Source organism: Budorcas taxicolor, chromosome 1, assembly GCF_023091745.1.
Source record: "Budorcas taxicolor isolate Tak-1 chromosome 1, Takin1.1, whole genome shotgun sequence".
Classification (NCBI taxonomy): Eukaryota; Metazoa; Chordata; class Mammalia; order Artiodactyla; family Bovidae; genus Budorcas; species Budorcas taxicolor.
The window spans coordinates 12,130,829-12,152,493 of NC_068910.1; the positions used below are offsets into that span (position 1 = coordinate 12,130,829).

Below are 21,665 nucleotides of genomic sequence, written 5' to 3' on the forward strand. Positions count from 1 at the left end.
CATTTATAATTGTTATACCTGCTTGTGAGATTGATCCCTTCATTATGTACTGGCCTTCCTTGTCTCTTGTAACAGTCTTTATTTTAAAGTCTATTTTATCTGCTGTGAGTAATGCTATTCCAGCTTTCTTTTCATTTCCATTTGCATGGAATATATCTTTTTCCATCCCCTCTTTTTCAGTCTGTATATGACTGTAGGTCTGAAGTTGGTTTCTTTTAGATAGTACAGGTCTTGTTTTTTCATCCATTTTGTCAATCTGTGTCTTGTGGGAGCGTTTTATCCATTTTCATTGTAGGTAATTATTGATATGTATGTTTCTATTACCATTTTCTTAATTGCTTTGAATTTGTTTTTAATGGGTCCTTTCCTGTCTTTGTGTTTTCAGCCTAGAGAAGAAGTTCTTTAAGCATTTGTCATAAACCCAATTGGGTAGTGCTGAATTCTCTTAGCTTTTGCTTGTCTGAAAGTTTTTTTAACGTTTTTTTTGGCTGTGTTCCTCATTATGTGGAATCTTGTTTCCTTGACCAGAGATCGAGCCCAGGCCCCACGCATTAGAAGCGTGGAGTTTTAATTGCTAGAGAAATCCCTTGTCTGTAAAGCTTTTGATTTATCCATTGAATCTGAATGATATCCTTGCCAGGTAGCCTAATCTTGGTTGTAGATTTATCCCTTTCATCATTTTAAATACATCTTGCCACTCCTGTCTGGCCTTCAGAATTTCTGCTGAAAAATCGGCTAATAACCTTATGGGGATTCCTTTGTATATTATTTGTTGCTTTTTTTTAAATTTAATTTTTGTTGCTTTGATTAATATGTGTCTCTGTATGTATCTTCTCCGATTTATCCTGTATGGGACTGTCTGGACTTGGGTGCCTTTTTCCTGTGTTAGAAAAATTTTCAAGTATAATCTCTGCAAATATTTTCTCAGACCCTTTCTCTCCTTCCAGGACCCCTGTGATTTGAATGCTGGTGTGTTTAATGATGTCCCAGAGGTCTCTGAGACTGTCCTTATTTATTTTGATTCTTTTTTCTTCATTCTGCTCAACAGTTCCTTCGATCTTATTTTTTCTTCTGCTTCAGTTACTCTGCTCTCAGCTCCTTCTGGTGCATCTTTCACTTCAGTTCTGGCGTTTCTCGTCACTGTTTGTTTGCTCTTTAGCTCTTCTAGGTCCTTGTTGCACATTTCGGGCATTTTCTCGACCCATGCCTCCGTTGTCTTTCTGGGGTTTAGGATCAGCTTCACTGTCGTTGCTCTCTGAATTCTTTTTCGGGTGTTTTGCCTGTTTCCTCTTCATTTATTTGGTCTTGTAGGCCTTTACATTGCTCCTTCGTCTGTATCGTATTTTTTGTCTCTCTCTCTGTTTTTCGGTGAGTGGGACTGTTTCTGTCTTGCTGGTTGCTTGGCCTGAGACGTCCAACCCTGGAGTTTGCAGGCCATGGGTGGAGCTGGGTCTCAGTGCTGAGAGGAGAACCTCAGGGAGAGCTCACGCTGATTAATATGCCTGGGGTCTGAGGGTCTCTGTTAGTCCAGGGGTTTAGACTCAGTGCTTCCACTGCAGGAGCTCAAGCCTGATCCCTGGCCTGGGAACCATGACCCCGCAGGTCACAAAGTGCTGCCCTCCCCCACCTCACCCCCCAAAAAAAGGCAACAGACAAGGAGCAGACAGTAAAAAGGAATAAAAAATAAAACTAGAAAATATGTTAGAAAAAATAAAAGTGCAACAACAACAAAGCTAAACAGAATCACAGTAGCAGCCCCTATCCCGCCTCTGCTTTTCCTCCCTCCCTCCTTCCCCCACCACATCCTACCTGCTTGCATGGAGGCTCCTCCAGTCCCCGTAGGTGTCTGGGGGCCCCCGCCAGCACCTGGTTGGTGCTGCTGTGTTGCTGCTGCCGCTGTGTTAGGAGACGTGCATTCCTTGTCCTGTCACCCCACCATCCGTGCCTTGCCTCTGGCTTCCACTTTTGCTCCCAGTACTCCCCAGTCTGCCCTCCCCCCCCCCCGCCCCCCCCCCCGCCACCTTTTAAACATGTGACTTTGTGTATTGCCTGAGCTGGGCCTCCATTGCAGTGTGTGGGCTTTCTCTGGTTGTAGCTCTCGTTCTTCTCTTGCTGTGCAGCACGGGCTCTGGAGCGCGTGGACTCAGTAGTTGCGGCTCGAAACTCTTGCTGTCACGAGCTGGTTTAGTTGCCATGTGGGATGTTAGTTCCCCAACCAGGGGTCTAACCCGCGTTGCTTGCCTTGGAAGGCAGATTCTTAACCATTGGGCCACCAGGGATGTTCCTATTCGTTGTAAATATCAGAGTTTGCCTCTACTAACCCAGAACTGCCCGTCCATCCCTTCCTTCGCTCCCCCTTGGCAACTCAACCTGTTCTGTCTGTGAGGCGGTTTCTTAGGTAGGTTCATTTGTGCCCTGGTTTTTTCCCAGCCTTCTTTCGTTGTCTGTTTCTCTTGCCCTGCCTCTCTCCCGCCACCCTGCCTCTCTTCCCCTCTCCCCCGGCACCGCCCCCCTCACTGCCTCCCTTTCTCTCCCTTTCTCTCCCTGCCTGCCCCCTTCTCTCGCGACCTGTCTCCCCCTCCTCCTCTCAGCCTCGCTCTCCCTCCCAGCCTCTCTGTATGTCTGTCTTCCTCCGCGTCTCTCTTCCGCTTGCTCTCTGGGTCTTTCTCTGTCTCCTGGTCTCTTTCTCTTTCCCTTTATCCCTTTCTCTCTCTCTTTCTCCCTTCTTTCCGCCCTGTCTCTTTCCCTCACTCTCTGTTTCTCCCTGCCTCTTTCCCTGTGCCTCCGTCCCTCTCTTTGCCTCCCCTGCTCCCTGGAGTTGGTCCCTCTTTCTTGCTCTGCCTCTTTCTGCCTCCCAGTCACTCTCTGTTTCTCCCCTACCCGCCCCCCACCGCCCACAACACACACTCTCTTGGTCTCTCTCTCTCTTTCTCCCTCCCTTTTTCTTTCTCTCCCTCTCTCTCCCCCACCTCACGCCCTCTTGTCTTTTTTTCTCTCTCCCGCCCACTCTCTTGGTCTCTCCCTGTCTGTTTCCTTCTTTCTCGGTCTCCCTCCCTCCCTGTCTCTGGATCCCTCTCTGTATCCCCCTCTGTCTCCCCTCCCTCTTCCTTGGTGTCTCTCCTCCCGCTCCCTATTCCCTGTCTGTCTGTCTGTCTCTGTCCCTCCGGCTTAGCCTCTTTCCCTGTCTCTGTGTCTCTCTCCTGCTCTTCCCCACCCTGTTTCCCTCGTGTCTCTCCTGTCTCTCTCCCTTCCCCCTTCGGTCTTTCTCCGCCTCTGTCTCACCCTGTCTCTCCTCCCTCTCCTCTGTCTTTCGGTCTCTTTCTCCCTCTCTCTCTCCGTCTTTCTCCCTCCCAGTCTCTCTCGGCCTCTCTTTCTCAGAGTTCTCTCCGTGTCTCTTTCTCCCTCCCTCTCAATTTCTGTCCTCCTCGCTCCTTTCTTCCTCCGTCTCTCTCTCTTTTTCTCCCTCCCACTCTCGGTCTCCCTTTCTCTGTGTATCTCTCTCCTCCTGTCTCTTTCTCTTTCATTTCTCTCTTTCTGCCTTCAAGCCTCCTTCCTCCCAGCCTCTCTGTCACTCTCTATTTTTCCCTCCCTCCGACTCTGTTTCTCTCCCCCTCGCTCTCACGCTCTCTTTTGCTCCCTCCCTCCCTCCGTGTCTGCCTCGCTCCTTCTCAGACTCTGCCTCTCTCCCTCTCTCCTCGCTCTCCCCACCCCTTTCTTTCTCTGTCTCTCTCCCTCTCCCCGATCTCTTCCTCCCTCCTTCCCTCTCTTTTCCCCTCTCCTTCCCTCCCCATGTCTCCCTCCCTCTCTCTCCCCTGCCCCTTTCTCTGCCCCCTTCCCTCTTTGCTTTTCTGTCTCTGTCTCTCTCTGTCTCCCCTACCCTCTCTCTTGATTTGCCTCTGACTGCGCGTCTCTCTTTGATTTAGGGTCCTACCTGAATGGCCTGCCGTGGTTTTCCTTACTTTCTGCAATTTGAGCCTCAATTTTGCAATACGGATGGTCTGAGCCACAGTCCAGGTCTTGTTTTTGCTGACTGGATAGAGCTCCTCCATCTTCAGCTGCAAGAATATAATCAACTTGATTTCTGTATTGGTCCTCGGGTGATGTCCATGTGTAGAGTCTTCTCTTCTGCTGCTGGAAGAGGGTGTTTGCTATGGCCACTGCATTCTCTTGGCAAAACTTTGTTAGCCTTTGCCCTGCTTTATTTTGTACTTCAAGGCCAAACTTGCCTGTTACTCCAGGTATCTCTTGACTTCTATTTTGCATTCCAGTCCTCTGTGCTGAATAGCACATCTTTTTTTGGTGTTAGTTCTAAAAGGTCTTGTAGGTCTTCATAGAACTGTTCAACTTCAGCTTCTTCAGCGTTACTGGTTGGATCCATAGGCTTGGATTACTGTGATATTGAATGGTTTGCCTTGGAAACAAAGAGAGATCATTCTGCGGTTTTTGAGATTGCTCTCAAGTACTGCATTTTGGATTCTTGTTGACTCTGAGGACTACTCCATTTCTTCTGAGGGATTCTTGTCCATGTAGTAGATCCAGTGGTCATCTGAATTAAATTCACCCACTCCAGTTCACTTTAGTTCACTGATTCCTAACATGTCAATGAGAATCTCCTGGGAATCTGACTTTGAAGGTCAGCGGGATTTGATTACAGAACTTCCACAGGACTGGGAAAACAGAGACTCTTGGAGGGCACCAACAAAACTTCGTGAGCCAGGAGAAAGGAGCATTGACCCCACAACAGACCGAACCAGACTTGCCGGTGACTGTCCGGGAGTCTCTGGCAGAGGCGTGGGTCGACAGTGGCCTGCCTCTCAGGGTCAGCAGCTCTTCTGGGAGGTGTGTTGGTATAAGTTCTTTTGGAAGAGGTCTCCATTACCCTACAGGGAGAGAGCACAGCCCCACCTATCAGCAGGAAATTGGATTAAAGATTTACTGAACAGGTCACGATGGTGTGATCACTCACCTAGAGCCAGACATCCTGGAATGTGAAGTCAAGTGGGCCTTAGAAAGCATCACTACAAACAAAGCTAGTGGAGGTGATGGATTTCCAGTTGAGCTGTTTCAAATCCTGAAAGATGATGCTGTGAAATTGCTGCACTCAATATGCCAGCAAATTTGGAAAACTCAGCAGTGGCCACAGGACTGGAAAAGGTCAGTTTTCATTCTAATCTCAAAGAAATGCAATGCCAAAGGATGCTCAAACTACCGCACAATTGTACTCATCTCACATGCTAGTAAAGTAATGCTCAAAATTATCCAAGCCAGGCTTCAACAATACGTGAACCGTGAACTCCCGGATGTTCAAGCTGGTTTTAGAAAAGGCAGAGGAACCAGAGATCAAATTGCCAACATCCGCTGGATCATGGAAAAAGCAAGAGAGTTCCAGAAAAACATCTATTTCTGCTTTATTGACCATGCCAAAGCCTTTGACTGTGTGGATCACAATAAACTGTGGACAATTCTGAAAGATATGGGAATACCAGACCACCTGACCTGCCTCTTGAGAAACCTGTATGCAGGTCAGGAAGCAGCAGTTCAAACTGGACATGGAACAACAGACTGGTTGCAAATAGGAAAAGGAGTACGTCAAGGCTGTATATTGTCACCCTGCTTATTTAACTTATGTGCAGAGTACATCATGAGAAACGCTGGGCTAGAAGAAGCACAAGCTGGAATCAAGATTGCCGGGAGAAATATCAATAACCTCAGATATGCAGATGATACCACCCTTATGGCAGAAAGTGAAGAGGAACTAAAGAGCCTCTTGATGAAAGTGAAAGAGGAGAGTGGAAAAGTTGGCTTAAAGCTCAACATTCAGAAAACGAAGATCATGGCATCTGGTCCCATCACTTCATGGGAAATAGATGGGGAAACAGTGGAAACAGTGTCAGACTTTATTTTTTGGGGCTCCAAAATCACTGCAGATGGTGACTGCAGCCATGAAATTAAAAGACGCTTACTCTTTGGAAGAAAAGTTATGACCAACCTAGATAGCATATTCAAAAGCAGAGACATCACTTTGCTGACTAAGGTCCGTCTAGTGAAGGCTATGGTTTTTCCAGTGGTCATGTATGGATGTGAGAGTTGGACTGTGAAGAAAGCTGAGCGCCGAAGAATTGATGCTTTTGAACTGTGGTGTTGGGAGAAGATTCTTGAGAGTCCCTTGGACTGCAAGGAGATCCAAGCAGTCCATTCTGAAGGAAATCAGCCCTGGGATTTCTTTGGAGGGAATGATGCTGAAGCTGAAACTCCAGTCCTTTGGCCACCTCATGCGAAGAGTTGACTCATTGGAAAAGACTCTGATGCTGGGAGGGATTGGGGGCAGGAGGAGAAGGGGACGACAGAGGATGAGATGGCTGGATGGCATCACCGACTCGATGGACGTGAGTCTGAGTGAACTCCGGGAGTTGGTGATGGACAGGGAGGCCTGGCATGCTGCGATTCATGGGGTCACAAAGAGTCGGACACGACTGAGCAACTGAACTGAACTGAGTAATAAGTGATGTTGAGCATCTTTTCATGTGCCTCTTGGCCATCTGTATGTCTTCTTTGGAGAGATGTCAGTTTAGGTCTTTGCCTGTAGTTTGATTTGGTTTTTTGTTTGATATTGAGCTTATGAGCTATTTCTATATTTTGGAGATATACATAGTGAAGAAATTCAGAAAGAGAAATAAAGATGATTTATTAATACATACATGTGGAATCTGGAAAAATGGTACAGATGAACTGACTTGTAGGGCAGGAATGAGACAGAATGGACTTGTGGACACGGGTGGGGGTGGCGCGAGGGTGTGTGAAGTAGAGCAGGAGGTTAGGAGCCACGCACATGTGCATGAGCGCTAACGCGAACCTGCTCTGTAGCCCTGGAAACTCAGGTTGGTGCCCTGTGATGACTTAGATGCCTGGGGTGGGGATGAGGGTGTGAGGGAGGTCAAAGAGGAGGAGGAGGATATTTGTATACATATAACTGATTCATTCATTGTATAGCAGAAACTAACACAATATTGGAAAGTAACTACACTCAAAAGTTTTTTCTGATCTTTCATTAATTTTGTATCCTGCAGATTTTCCAGATTCAGTGATGAGCTCTCATAGTCTTCTGATAGTGTCTCTGGATTTTTTGTGTATCTGCAAACAGTGACAATTTTACGTTCTTGTTCCAGTTTGGGTTTCTTTTATTTCCTTTTGTTTTCTGGTTGCTGAGACTAGACTGTCCAGAACTGTGTTGAATAAAAGTGGCGAAAGTAAACATCAGGAGGTCTTGGAGGATATGTTTTGAGTTTTTCACCTTTGAGAATGATGTTGTATGTAGCCTTAATATGGTGAGGTAGATTCCCTCTGTGCCCACTTTCTGGAGAGTTTTTTTTTTTTTTTAATTGTAAATGGGTGTTGGATTTTGTCAAAAGCTTTTTCTGCATCTATTAAGATGATCATATGGTTTTAATTCTTCAGTTTGTTAATGTGGTGTATCACATTGATTGACTTGTGTATATTGAAAAATCTTTGCATCCCTGGGGTAAATCCCACTTGATCCTGGTGTATGAACCTTTTACTGTGTTATTGCTAGTATTGGGACTTTTTGTGTCCGTGTTGAGTGACATTGGCCCGTAATCTTTCTTCTCTGTCTTTAGCACGTATTTGTCTGGCCGCATGGCGTCTTAGTTGCAGCACGCAGGGTCTTCCGTTGTGGCTCATGGGCGCTCTAGCTGTGGTGTGCAGGCTCCAGAGCATGCAGGCTCGGCCGTTTCAGTGTGTGTGGTTCAGTTGCTCTGCGGTGTTGGGATCTTAGTTCCCCTGCCAAGGATCAAATCTGTGTCATCTGCATCGCAAGGCGGATTTGTAATCTCTGGACCACCAGGGAAGTTTTGTCATTTTCATTTTTGTGATATCTTTGGTTTTGGTATCAGGGTGATTGTGGCCTCATAGAATGAGCTTGGGAATATTCCTCCTTTGGCAGTTTTTTGGAAGGATAGGTGTCAAGTGTTGTCTAAATGCTTGATAGCATTCATCTCTGAGGCCATCTGGTCCTGGACTTCTGTTGGGAGTTTTTGAATCACAGTTTCAGAACTTGTGATTGGTCTGTTCATGTCTTCTGTTCCTTCCTGGTTCAGTCTCTAAGAATTTGTCCATTTCTTGTAGATTGTCCATTTTATTGGCATATAGCTGCTTGTAGTAGTCTGGTACCCTTTGTACGTCCGCGGTGTCAGTTGTAACTTGCCCTTTTTCATTCCTAGTTTTGTTAATAATTAATCTTTGGTTGTGCTGTTTCTTTGTGGCTGCACACCGTCTTTCTGGTTATGGTGAGGCAGCCCCACTCTTCGTTGCAGTGCATGGGCGTCTGTTGCAGTGGCTCTAGCATAGCGCAGGCCCTGGGCACATGGGTTTCAGAAGGTGCAGCCCGGGGACGCGACAGCTGTGGCCCTCGGTCCTGGAGTGTGTGCTGGCTTCAGCATTTGCTGCTCTTGGGCTCAGTGGTTGCGGTGGGTGGGCTTGGTTGCTCCATGGCGTGTGAGATCTTCCTGGACAAGGGATCATACCAGTGTCCCCTTGCATTGGCAGGTGAATTTTCATGCACTGTATACCAGGAAAGTCCCTGTTTCTAATTTTCTTGATTTGAGCCCTCTTTGCTGTTTTTTCCCTCTGAGTCTAAAGCTTTGTCAGTTTTGTTCATCTTTTTATAGGACCAGTTTTTATTTTCCTTGACCTTTTCTATTCTTTTCTTCATCTTTGTATCATTTATTTCTGCTCTGGTCATTGTGATTTCTTTCCTTCTGCTAACATTGGGGTTTACTTGTTCTTTCTCTGGTTCATTTGCAGGTGTGTGTGTGTGTATGCTTGACTGCACTGGGTGTTTGCTCTGTGCAGGCTTTCTCTAGTAGGGAGTGGGGGTTACTGTGCAGTGGCGGCACATGGGTTTCTCATTGAGGTGGCTTCTCCTGTTGCAGAGCACGGGCCTTGGAGCACAGGCTCAAAAGCTGTGGCATGTGGGCTTAGTAGCTCTGTAGCATGTGGGATCTTCCCAGACCAGGGATTGAACCCATGTCCCCTGTGTTTGGCAGGTGGATTCGCAGCCACTGGACCGCAAGGGGAGTCCCATGGCCAGGCGTTAGTTTGAGATTTTCTCTTGTGTCCTGAGCTCAGATCGCGTTGCTTCAGCTTCTCTCTCAGACCTGCTTTGGCTGCATCCCATGGGCTTCGGATCGTCATGTTTCCATCGTCATTTGTCTCTAGGTATCTTTTTATTTCCTTTTCAATATCCTCGGTGATGCATCGGTCGTTGAGCAACGTATCGTTCAGCCTCCATATATTTGTGGGTTTTTGCCGTTTTTTTCTTGTATCTGATTTCTGATCTTATAACATTGTGGTCAGAAATGATACCTGATAAGTTTTCTTAACTTTACTGCGGCTTGATTTATGGCCAAAGATAAGCTCTGTCCTGGGGGATGTTCCCTGTGCACTTGAAAAGAAAGTGTATTTTGCTGCTTCTAATGGAATGCTCTATAAACATCAGCAAGTCCATCTGGTCTATTGTATCTTTAACGCTTATGTTTCCTTATTGATTTTCTTTCTGGGTGTCCATTGGTGTAAGTGGATATTAAAGTTCCATGCTAGTACTTTTTTTCTTTTTTTTCCTTAATATATAATTATATTTTATTGAAGTATAGTTGACTTACAATGTTTCAGGTGCAAAGCAAGGTGATTCAGTTATACGTATACAAATAGATTATTTTTGAAATTATTTTCCATTATAGATTATTACAAGATCTTGGCTGTAGTTCCCTGTGATGCACAGTAAAGCTTTGTTGCTTTTGCCTATTTTTAATTAACAGTCTAATTAAATTAATGGGGAACTCCAAGAGGGTTTATGCCTAGGGGTACCTTGCTGGCCTTCTGCTGCTGGTGCCCCGTTCCTGTGCTGAGCCTCTGCCCAGCTGCGCCTCCATAGTAGTCCCTCTAATACTAGCAGGTAGTTTGGTTTAGTCTTTCTGTGGGGTCACTGCCCCTTTCCTCTGGATCTTCATGTATGAAAGGTTTTGTTTGTGCCCTCCAAGACTGGAGTCTGTGTTTCCCCAGTCCTGTGGAAGTCTTGTAATCAGATCTCACTGACCTTCAAGGCCAGATTCCCTGGGGAGTACGGTTTCTTTGTCGAACCCCCGGCTGGGAAGCCTGATGTGGGGTTCAGAGCCTTTGAAACAGTGGGAGAACTTCTTTGGTATTGTTCTGTAGGTTTTGGGTCACCCACCTGGTGGGTATGGGATTAGATTTTATCATGATTGTGCCCTGCTGCCATCTCTCTGCATCTTCCTCTTTAGTTTTAGATGTGGGGTATCTTTTTTTGGTAGTTTCCAGCATCCTCCTGTCAGTGGTTGCTCAACATCTAGTTGTGATTTTTTTGTGCTCTCGCAGGAGGAGATGATGCCCTTCTACTCTGCTGTCTTGAACTGGAAACTGATTCTTCCATTCTTAAAGAGCTGCTTTAAAAAAAAAAAAGATGTGGGTGGGTTAGTCTCCAAAGCCTTGACTGTTTACTCTGATTTTTACAGAAGAGGTTTCCCAACTGCATTTTATATATCCTTTTTCATAAGGCATTAGAGGCCAAGAGGTACTACATAACAAGTATGGCCTTGTTAGTTAGCTATCCATTTTAGAAAGAAAAGAAAAGTCTCTAGAAAGTGGGCACGGAGGGAATCTACCTCAGCACAACAAAGACCACATACAACAAACCCACAATTAACATCATTCTCAAGGGTGAAAACTCAAAACATCCTCCAAGACCTCCTGATGTCCACTCTTGCCAATTTGACTGAACATAGATCTGGAGAGTGTAGTCACAGCAATCAGAGAAGAAAAAAAAATAAATCCAAATTGAAAAGAGAAAGTAATACTGTCACTGTTTGCAGATACACAGAAAATCCTACAGATGCTACCAGAAAACTACGAGAGCTCATCAGTGAATCTGGTAAATTTGCAGGACACAAAATTGATACACAGAAATCTCTTGCATTCCTACACAGTAACAATGAAAGATCAGAAAAAAATTTTACTGGAGTATAACTGCTTCACAATGTTGTGTTAGTTGCTGCTGTGGAATGAATGAATCAGTTATATGTATCCATATATCCTCTTCCTCATGGAAGATATATAGTAGTGTGTTTCTGTCAATCCCAAACTCCTAATTTATCCCTCTTCCCCATTTCCCCCTGGTAACTGTAAGTTTGTTTTCTACGTCTGTGACTCTTTTATAAATAAGTTCATTTGTACCATTATTTTTTTAGATTCCACATAGTGATATGTGATATTAGTCCTTATCTGACTTCATTCAATATGACAATCTCTAGATCCACCCTACTGGGGCAAGTGGCATCATTTCATTCCTTTTTTTGGCTGAGTAGTATTCCGTTATTCACCTGTCAGTGATGTTCAGGTTTGTTTAGTTGACATTTAGGTTGCTTACATGTCTTGGCGCTTGTAAACAGTGCTGCAGTGAACATCGGGGTAACTTATCTTTTTGAATTAAGTCTTTCTCTGGATATAGGTCCAGAAGTGGGATTGTTGGGTCATGTAGTAGGTATTTACTTTGTTAAGGAACCTCTGTACCATTCTCCATAATGGTTGTGACAATTTATATTCCTACTAACAATGTAGGAGGGTTCCCTTTTCTCCATACCCTCACAAGCATTTATTTTTTAGAGACTTTTTTTTTTTTAAGAGATATAGTTTTAAAATATTTTGTTTGTTTATTTGGTTGCCCAGGTCTTAGTTGTGGAATGCAGGATGTTTGATCTTTGTTGCAGCATGTGGGCCCCTCAGGTGCAGCACAGGGGAGTGTGCTTGTGTGTTTGTGTGTGAGTGACTGTGACTGTTCTGGGTCTTTGCTGTGCACAGGCTTTCTCTAGTTCCTTTAGGGTGTGTGTGTGTGAGTGACTGTGACTGTTCTGCATCTTTGCTGTGCACAGGCTTTCTCTAGTTCCCTTGGCGGGGGGGGGTGTGAATGACTGTGACTGTTTTGGGTCTTTGCTGTGCACAGCCTTTCTCTAGTTCCTTTAGGGGTATGTGTGTGTGTGTGACTGTCTGTGACTGTTCTGGGTCTTTGCTGTGCACAGGCTTTCTCTAGTCCCTTTAGGGGGTGTGTGTGTGAGTGAGTGACTGTTCTGGGTCTTGCTGTGCACAGGCTTTCTCTAGTTCCTTTAGGGGGTGTATGTGTGTGTGAGTGACTGCTCTGGGTCTCTGCTGTGCACAGGCTTTCTGTAGTTCTTTTGCGGGGTGTGTGTGTGTGAGTGACTGTGAGTGTTCTGGGTCTTGCTGTGCACAGGCTCTCTCTAGTTCCTTTTGGGGGGGTGTGTGTGTGAGTGACTGTGACTGTTCTGGGTCTTTGCTGTGCACAGGCTTTCTGTAGTTCTTTTGGGGGGGTGTGTGTGTAAGTGACTGAGTGTTCTGGGTCTTTGCTGTGCACAGGCTTACTCTAGTTCCTTTGGGGGTGTGTGTGTGAGTGACTGTTCTGGGTCTTTGCTATGCACAGGCTTTCTCTAGTTCCTTTGGGGGGTAGTGTGTGTGAGTGACTATGACTGTTTGGATCTTTGCTGTGCACAGTCTTTCTCTAGTTCCTTTGGGGGGGTGTGTGTGTGTGAGTGACTGTGAGTGTTCTGGGTCTTGCTGTGCACAGGCTTTCTCTAGTTCCTTTAGGGGGTGTGTGTGTGTGAGTGACTGTGAGTGTTCTGGGTCTTGCTGTGCACAGGCTTTTCTCTAGTTGCAGTGAGTGGGGATTACTCTGTTCGCAGTGCATGGGCTCCCATCCCTGTAGCCTCTCTTGTTGGGGCGCATGGGTTCTAGGGCTCAGGCTCAGTAGTTGCAGCACACAGGCTTGGTTGCTCTGTGGCACAAGAGATCTTCCTGGACCAGTGATTGAACCCATGTCCGCTGCGTTGGTAGGTGGATTGTTCACCATGGGACCGCCAGGGAAGTCCCACAGTTAGGTTGTTTGAGAGTTTTCTTGTGTCCTGGGGTAGGATTGCATTGCTGTCAACTTCCCTCTTAGAACCTCTTTAGCTGCATCCCACAGGTTTTGGATTGTCATGTTTCACTGTCATTTGTCTCTAGGTGTTCTTTATTTCCTGTTTGATTTCTTCAGTGATCCATCGGCTATTTCATAACATTGTTTAACCTCCATATGTTTGTGGGGTTTTTCAGTTATTTTTTTCTTGTATTTGATTTATAATCTTACAGCGTTGTGGTTGGAAAAGATGCTTGATGTGATTTCAGTTTTCTTGAATTCGCTGAGGCTTGATTTGTGGCCGCAGATACCGTCTCTCCTGCAGAATGTTCTATGTGTGCTTGAAAAAAGTCCGTGCGCTTTTCGAATGGAATGCCCTGTAAGTATTAGTTAAGTCGATCTAGTCTAATGTATCTTTAGGGCTGGTGTTTCCTTTTGTTTTTTGGTGTTTCTTTATTGATTTTCTGTTTGGATGATCTGTCCGTTGAGTTCCCTGCTGTTATCGTATCACTGTTGATTTCCCCCTTCTTCACCATCTGAGCCCCCAGGGAAGCCCCTATGACCGTTAGCGTTTATGTTTATATTGAGGTGCTCCCGTGCTGGGTTACATGCATGTAGTTGAAAGTGTTATATCTTCTTGAATTGATCCCTTGATCATTATGTAGTGTCTGTCCTTGTCTTTTTAATATTTATGTATTTACTTGGCTGCACCATCCCTTAGTTACAGCACATGGAACCTTTGATCTTTGTTGTCGTCTGTGTGATCTTTAGTTGCAGCATACGAACTCTGTCTGTTGGCTCTAACTCCCTGACCAGGGATCGAACCCCAGCCCCCTGTGTTGAGAGCGCAGAGTGTTAGCCGCTTGACCACCAGGGGAATCCCATTTCCTTATCTCTTGTAACAGTCGTTATTTTAAGGTCTGTTTTGTCTGATATGTATACTGCTGTTTCAGCTTTCTTTTGATTTCTATTTGCATGAAATATCTTTTTTTACCCCCTCACTTTCAGTTTATATTTGTCCCTAAGTCCGAAGTGGGTCTCTTGTAGACAGCATATATATGGGTCTTGTTTTGTATCCATTCAGCCAGTCTGTGCCTTTTGTTTGGAGCATTTATTTAATCTACATTTTCCCATCTAAGGTCATTATTGATAATACTTGTTCCTGTTGCCATTTTCCTAATCGATGAGGATTTGTTTTTGTTGGTCTTCCTTCGTTCTCTTGTGCTTCGATGACTGTCTTCAGTGTTGTGTTTGAGTTGCCTTTTGCTTTGTTGTTCGTGTGTCTGTTACAGGCTTTGGTTTGCAGTTCCCGTGAGGTTAGGGTTCTTCCGTGTCTCTGCTTTGGCTGTGGCCGCCTGGCTGTGGCGCGTAAGGACTTTCGCTGTGGCGCTCAGGCTCAGTCGCCATGTGGAATGTGGGATTCTAGTTCCCCGAGGAGGGGTCAAACCCGAGGCCCCTGCACTGCAAGGCCGATTCTTAACCATTGGACCACCAGGAAGTCCCTCTTGAGATTTTGCTCTAGCGGTCTTTACGCAAGGTTGTGTTAAGGTGCTGGTCTCTTGATTTCAAGTGTGATTCTGATTTCCTGTATTTGTGCTCCCCTCGTGGTTGCTGATTTTGATATGATAGTTGTGTGTGGGTGGTTTCCTACTATTACTTTATGTTTGCCTTTATTGTTGAGCTTTCCCAATTATGCTTTTCTTGTTTCTAGCTTTGGCCTCTCCACCCCCACCTCCGATGGCGTGTGTGCGCGTGCACGCGCGTGTGTGCATGCTAAGTTGCTTTGGTCGTGTCCAGTTCTTTGCAACCCTATGGACTGTAGCCTGCCAGGCTCCCCTGTCCATGGGATTCTCCAGGCAAGGATACTGGAGTGGGTTGCCACGCCCTCCTCCAGGGGATCTTCCCGACCCCGGGATGGAGCTCTGCATTGGCAGGTGTGTTCCTTACCATTTACCATCTGCCCCGCCCCCCAGCCCTGCCCCCAGAAGCTCCTTTAGCATTTGTTGTAAGGCTAGTTTGGTGGTGTTGTATTCTCTTACCTTTTGCTCATCTGTAAAGCTTTTGATTTCTCTGAATCTGAATGAAAGCCTTGCCGGGTAGAGTATTCTTGGGTGTAGGTTTATCCCTTTCGTCACTTTAAATATATTTTGCCACCCTCTTCTGGCTTGCAGTTTCTGCTGAAAAATCATCTGATAACTTTATGGGGATTTCCTTGTGTGTTGTTTTACTTTTCCCTTTTGATTTTAATATTTTTTTCTTTGTATTTGACTTTCGTCAATTTGACTAATCTGTGTTTTAGCCTGTTCCACCTTGGGTTTATCCTGTATGGAACTCTGCACTTCCTGGACTTGAGTGACTGTTTCCTTTCCCATTTTAGGGACGTTTTTGGCTATAATCTCTTCGCATATTTTCTCAGGCCCTTTCCCTGTCTCTCTTCTGCTGGGACCCTATGATGTGGATGTTGGTGTGTTTAGTGTTGTCCCAGAGGTCTCTGAGACATTTCTCATTTCTCTTCATTCTTTTTACTTTACTCTGTCCTGAGGCAGCGATTTCCAGTGTCTTTGTTCTGTGCTGTGGCAGTGATCTCCACTTCTCTGTCTTCCAGCTCACTCACGCATTCTTCTGCCTCAGTTATTCTGCGCTTGCTTTTCTCCTAGTGTATTTTTGGTTTCACTTATTGTATTGTTCATCTCTCTGTTCTTTTAACCTCTTCTCTTTGTTAAACATTTCTTGTACCCTCCTGGTCTGTACCTCCATTCTTTTCCTGAGATTTTGAATCATTTTTACTGTTACTACTCTGAATTCTTTCTCACGTAGATCGCCTGTCTCTGGAGGAGCTTGAATTTAAATGTGAAGGTCCTCAGACCCACCTGTCCCACTCCCTACCCCTCTCAAGGTCACTGGGTTCCCCTGAAGGAAACCGTTGTCTAGTTAGTCCACGGCCTTGGGCACTCACTGCCTCTGGGGCTTGTGGCAGTGTCTGCAGGACTGCGATGTCTTCGTGACGTGGGCAGGACTGCACTGGATGTCTGTGGTCTGAGGCCCTGGCAGTGTGGCTGTCCCAGCCTTCCAGCACTCCAGCTCCCTATCAGGGTGCTTGCTAGGAGCAGCCTTGACTGGTTAGGAGGCTTGTGAGACCCATGCCTTGGTTCCTCAAGACCAGGGGGACAGCAGCAGAATCTGGATGTGGGGGGTGGGGGCATCCCAGCCCAGCACGCCGCTGACCTGGCCTCTCCCCACACAGCCCCGAGCACGCGGAGCCAGAGGTCCAGGTGGTGCCTGGGTCCGGCCAGATCATCTTCCTGCCCTTCACCTGCATCGGCTACACCGCCACCAACCAGGACTTCATCCAGCGCCTGAGCACGCTCATCCGGCAGGCTATTGAGCGGCAGCTCCCTGCTTGGATCGAAGCCGCCAACCAGCGAGAGGAGGGCCAGGGAGGGCAGGGCGAGGAAGAGGAGGAGGAGGAGGAGGACGTTGCTGAGAACCGCTACTTCGAAATGGGGCCCCCAGATGCAGAGGAAGAGGAGGAGGGTGGGCCAGGGGAGGAAGATGAAGAAGAGGAGGAGGAGGAGGCGGAGGAGGAGCGCCTGGCTCTGGAGTGGGCGCTGGGCGCAGACGAGGACTTCCTGCTGGAGCATATCCGCATCCTCAAGGTGCTCTGGTGCTTCCTGATCCACGTGCAGGGCAGCATCCGCCAGTTCGCCGCCTGCCTCGTGCTCACCGACTTCGGCATCGCCGTCTTCGAGATCCCGCACCAGGAGTCGCGGGGCAGCAGCCAGCACATCCTCTCCTCGCTGCGCTTCGTATTCTGCTTCCCGCATGGCGACCTCACCGAGTTCGGCTTCCTCATGCCGGAGCTGTGCCTGGTGCTGAAGGTGCGGCACAGCGAGAACACGCTCTTCATCATCTCAGACGCCGCCCACCTGCACGAGTTCCACGCCGACCTGCGCGCCTGCTTCGCTCCGCAGCACATGGCCATGCTGTGTAGCCCTATGCTCTACGGCAGCCACACCAGCCTGCAGGAGTTCCTGCGCCAGCTGCTCACCTTCTACAAGGTGGCGGGCGGCTGCCAGGAGCGCAGCCAGGGCTGCTTCCCCGTCTACCTGGTCTACAGCGACAAGCGCATGGTGCAGACGGCCGCCGGGGACTACTCGGGCAACATCGAGTGGGCCAGCTGCACCCTCTGCTCGGCCGTGCGGCGCTCCTGCTGCGCGCCCTCCGAGGCTGTCAAGTCTGCCGCCATCCCCTACTGGCTGCTGCTCACGCCCCAGCACCTCAACGTCATCAAGGCCGACTTCAACCCCATGCCCAACCGGGGCACCCACAACTGCCGCAACCGCAACAGCTTCAAGCTCAGCCGCGTGCCGCTCTCCACTGTGCTGCTGGACCCCACGCGCAGCTGCACCCAGCCGCGGGGCGCCTTCGCCGACGGCCACGTGCTCGAGCTGCTCGTGGGCTACCGCTTCGTCACCGCCATCTTCGTGCTGCCCCACGAGAAGTTCCACTTCCTGCGTATCTACAACCAGCTGCGGGCCTCGCTGCAGGATCTGAAGACCGTGGTCATCGCCAAGACCCCTGCAACGGGGACCGGGCCTCAGAGCCCCGTCGTGGATGGCCAGCCTGCCGAGGGCAGGGCCAGGTGAGACTGAGTGCGGGCTGCTGGGGGCCAGGGAGCAGGGGGCTGGCTGAGACCACCCGGCTCACCACACCCAAGCCTCTCACCCCCATCAGCACTGCCCTTGGCTCCCTCGGCTTTGGTGCTGGGCTGCTTCTTATGTCCCAGGCTTCAGAAGAGGCCCTTCTCTGCGGAAGGACACTGGGCCTCGGCCCAGTTCTCTGCCACTTAGAGCCCTGCGTTGCTGGGCATCCAGGCTTCTGCTCCCACCTTGCCTGGCCCTCCCCGCTGGGCCCAAGCATGGCCTCTAGACATCACCCATGTACCCTTGCCCCTGGGCTCCCAGTCCCATGGTTGGCTTTCCGAGCTGGGCTGGGGGAGCTGCTGCTGGCACGGCCTGCCTCTGACCCCCAGCTTCAAGCCTTACCCTTTGGTGAGCCATACACTCCTTCCTTCTTAGGAGGACCTGGGTTGCTCAGGGGCCCACTCTGTGTAATTTTGTGAATCCCAGACTTGTTGGCTGAGAGCAGCAAGGTCTGAGTGTGTAAGCGGGGTGGTCTGTCCATGCAGAGCTCCTGCTCTTCCGGGGGAGACTGAGGCGCAGAGAGGAGGAACCCGCAGCCCTGTGCTTGTCTTCCTCACTTTTCCCTCCTTCCCCTGCTCCTGCTGCTGGGCCTGGCTCCCCTCGGAGCTGCCTGGGCTTGGGGTAGAGTGGCCTGTGAGGGGAACTGTGTGCACACTCGTGGTTCATGCCTGCCTTGGGCTCACGAGGGTCCCTGTGCCCTTCAGGGTGCCCCTTTCTCCTGTGGCTCCCCCAGCTTCATGTATGATGGGGCTTCCCCAGCCGGACAAGAAAGCCCTTCGTTTGTTCCTGGTGGACATTGGAGACCCTATCCTCACCCCAGCATTTCAGAGGCCCTGCCTTTTCCCTCCAGCCCAACCCCTCAACGGATGCTCCCAAAGGACATCCATCCTCTTCCTGGCTGAATCAGGGGCCCCTCATGCCCAGCTCAAGTCCTGTGCCGTCTGTAGAGACCCCTCATTCCTCTAGGTGCTGGGGAGCCACTTGTGCCAGAGGCGGCCTCGCAAGGCTGTCTCTCTGTCTCCCTGCCCCCGTGATGGGGCTTCAGATGGTGACACCTTGTCTCTGTTTCCCTGCCACCCCCAAACCTGGCTGGACCTTGCCCACAGAGGGGACTGCATACAGAAAGCAGGCGCCCTGCTTCATCCCACCAGACGCGTGTCTGCCCCAGGCCAACAGGAGGAGAGCCTGGGAAGCTTGGGGGGATTTGGCCCTGTGCAAGATCAGGGCCCCAGGGACCTCTCTCAACAGACAGCTGTTCGATTGAGAGGACGGTATCCGGGACTCCCCACTGACACGAGCCTGGGCTTGTGGGTGTGTAGGCTGGTTGCTCTCAACAGACAGCTGTTCGATTGAGAGGACGGTATCCGGGACTCCCCACTGACACGAGCCTGGGCTTGTGGGTGTGTAGGCTGGTTGTGGGGGGCTCCCAACATGGACAAGGATTCTTTCTGAGCATTGTTGGACCTGGTGCTTAGAACAGTCGAGGGAAAATCCAGTGTGGCCACATGCAGTGGTGGCCAAGGGGGGTGAGATCCTGGGACACCTGAGGAGGCCTCAAAGGCAGACTGAGGAAAGGTTGAGTTTTTGTTTCTCAACTCCACGTGCCCCAGGGTCCCAGCCCTGGGTACCCCAGTCCGCACTCTGGACTCTGGAGTGGCATCAGTGATACTTTTACCACCTCTTCAGAATGATTTCTCAGCCCATGGGTCACATCTGTCTGTCTCAGCCTTGATCCGTCTTCCCCTCTCCCTCCCGTCTTCCCATCTCCCTCGCAAGAGAAGGGGCCTGGGCACCTTTCCCTTTGCTCTCACCATGAGGAACCGAGATGAAGTCCCCAGACGACTCCAGAGGTGGTGTGTGGTGCGTGTAGTCCCCACATGCTGAGGTTTCACGTGGGCTAGGAGTCTGCATTTGGGGCCCACATGTTAATACAGTGTTTCTCGGGGGAATCGGGATATGTAGCAGTGACCAGAATCTCCAAGAAGCTCCAGCAGAGACTGCAGCCGCAGCCCTGGTGGAGGTCCCAGCTCTCACTCCAGGAGAGGCCTCAGCCCCAAGCCCAGCAAAGACCCCAGCTCCAGCGGAGGCCTCAGTGCCAGCTCTGGTTCCAGTGGAGGTCCCTGCGGAGGCCGAGGCCTCACCAGAGGCCTCAGCCTCAGTGGAGGCCCTGGCCCAAGCAGAGGCCCCTGCACAGTACCCAAGTGAGTCCCTGATCCGGTCCACGTCGGAGGACAATCAGATCCCGTCACACCTGCCCGCCTGCCCGTCTCTCCGGCACATCGCCAGCTTGCGTGGACGGGCCGTGGTCGAGTTCTTCCACAGCAGCATTGCTGAGGTAGGGCTGGCACACCCATGGAGGAAGGTGGCTCTGCCTTGGGCTCAGCCTCCTCAATGCTGGCTTTTCCCCGAGCTTCAACTCTTCACGGTTTTGAGGACCTGAGTAGGGAGTACCTGGCCAATTGTTCCCTCCATCACTGCCTCCCGCTGTGGCCATTCCTAGCCTTGGTCCCTGGGCAGACCCCCTGCAGACTGTCTCCCGCTCCCCGACGTGGTAAAGCCCCATGCCACCCCCGGAGCAGCAGGTCACCGGCCGGTGGGGCTGGCGTGAGCCCCCTTCCCAGAAGCCTGGGGGAGGAGCTGCACACCCTGGTCATGGGCTGTCCTGCAGCCCAAACTGGCCCCTCTGTGTCCAGGTGGAAAACGAGGAGCTGCGGCACCTCCTGTGGTCGTCGGTGGTGTTCTACCAGACGCCAGGGCTGGAGGTGACAGCCTGCGTGCTGCTCTCTACCAAGGCCGTGTACTTCGTGCTGCACGACGGCCTCCGCCGCTACTTCTCAGAGCCGCTGCAGGGTGGGCACTGGGGCTCGCGGGGACGGGAGGGCTTCTGTCTCTGGACCCCCGTGTGACCTGAGGAAGTAGCTGTTTGGCTGCACAGGGCTGAGACTGTCTTCTCGGAGGAAGGGGGGGTGATGTCAGCACTATCCTCCTGGAGCTGGCACAAGGGATGTGAGGCCAGGCAATGAACGCACCCAGCCAGGCCTGTGAGGACCTGGGCAGCCTCTGCCCCTTGGGGCCTCGGTGGGTTCCTCAGCCAATGGGCTGTCCTAGGACTCCTGGTGTATCCAGCACACCAGGCACGGCTCAGACTGTAGGACACATTTCCCATGAGGTCTTGTGTGTCCAGAGGTGGTGGTGGCTCCTCGGCGGGCCAGGCCATCACGGGGACCCTTTCCTGCTCCAGGCAGCTGTGTCCCTGGGAGCCTTGTGCTCCCCCAGCGCGGCTGCCACCACATTTGGTCCCTTTCTCCCTCTCACAGATTTCTGGCATCAGAAAAACACCGACTACAACAACAGCCCCTTCCACATCTCTCAGTGCTTTGTTTTGAAACTTAGCGACCTGCAGGTAGTCAACGTTGGGCTTTTCGACCAGTATTTCCGGCTAACGGGTGAGTGCCCACTCTGCTTTGTCCTATTTTGGGTGAAGGCCAGTGTCCCCAGCGGGCTTCCACCTTCATACGCGGATGCATTATTGCAGGCAGAGTTATCTGTCTGCTCACAGGCCAGTTCACCCGAGCGGGAGGAAGCCGCTTCAGGAACTGCTGAGAGAGCAGGACTCACCCCCAGGACTTTGAGCGGGAGGCCAGGGACCGAGGCGGCAAAGTGCTGGGCGGGCGGGCAGAGTGGGCCCTGGGCTCCCGGGCAGGATGTGTCTGACTCATACTTCCTGAAGAGAGAAAGCTAAGCTCTTTCCCTAATGCCTCTGTATCCCCTTCCAGAAAAATGTCACAGCCCTTCCGGCCTGAGAAGCGGCCGTCTCCCTGGGCCCCATGATGCGCCCCCTGTGTGTGTTCCTGGCCCCGGCTCTGTGGTTCTCAGGTCCAGCCTGACCTGCTGGAGACTAGAGAAGATGCAAGGACGGGGCCGGGGCCGGGGCCGCGGCGGCCTGCGGTCATGCCTGTCCCCTTCTC

General features: G+C 50.0%; 1 protein-coding gene across 2 annotated transcripts in view; it reads left to right on the plus strand.

Moving 5' to 3' along the window:
* NISCH (nischarin) overlaps positions 1-21,665 on the plus strand; it is a 57,554-nt gene that overhangs the window by 33,764 nt on the left and 2,125 nt on the right. For both annotated transcript variants that reach the window (XM_052650059.1, XM_052650067.1), the window contains exons 16-19: positions 16,239-17,636; positions 19,660-20,032; positions 20,391-20,547; positions 21,015-21,143. In XM_052650059.1, the coding sequence (XP_052506019.1) occupies positions 16,239-17,636; positions 19,660-20,032; positions 20,391-20,547; positions 21,015-21,143 (2,057 nt within the window). The remainder of the gene's footprint in view (positions 1-16,238; positions 17,637-19,659; positions 20,033-20,390; positions 20,548-21,014; positions 21,144-21,665) is intronic.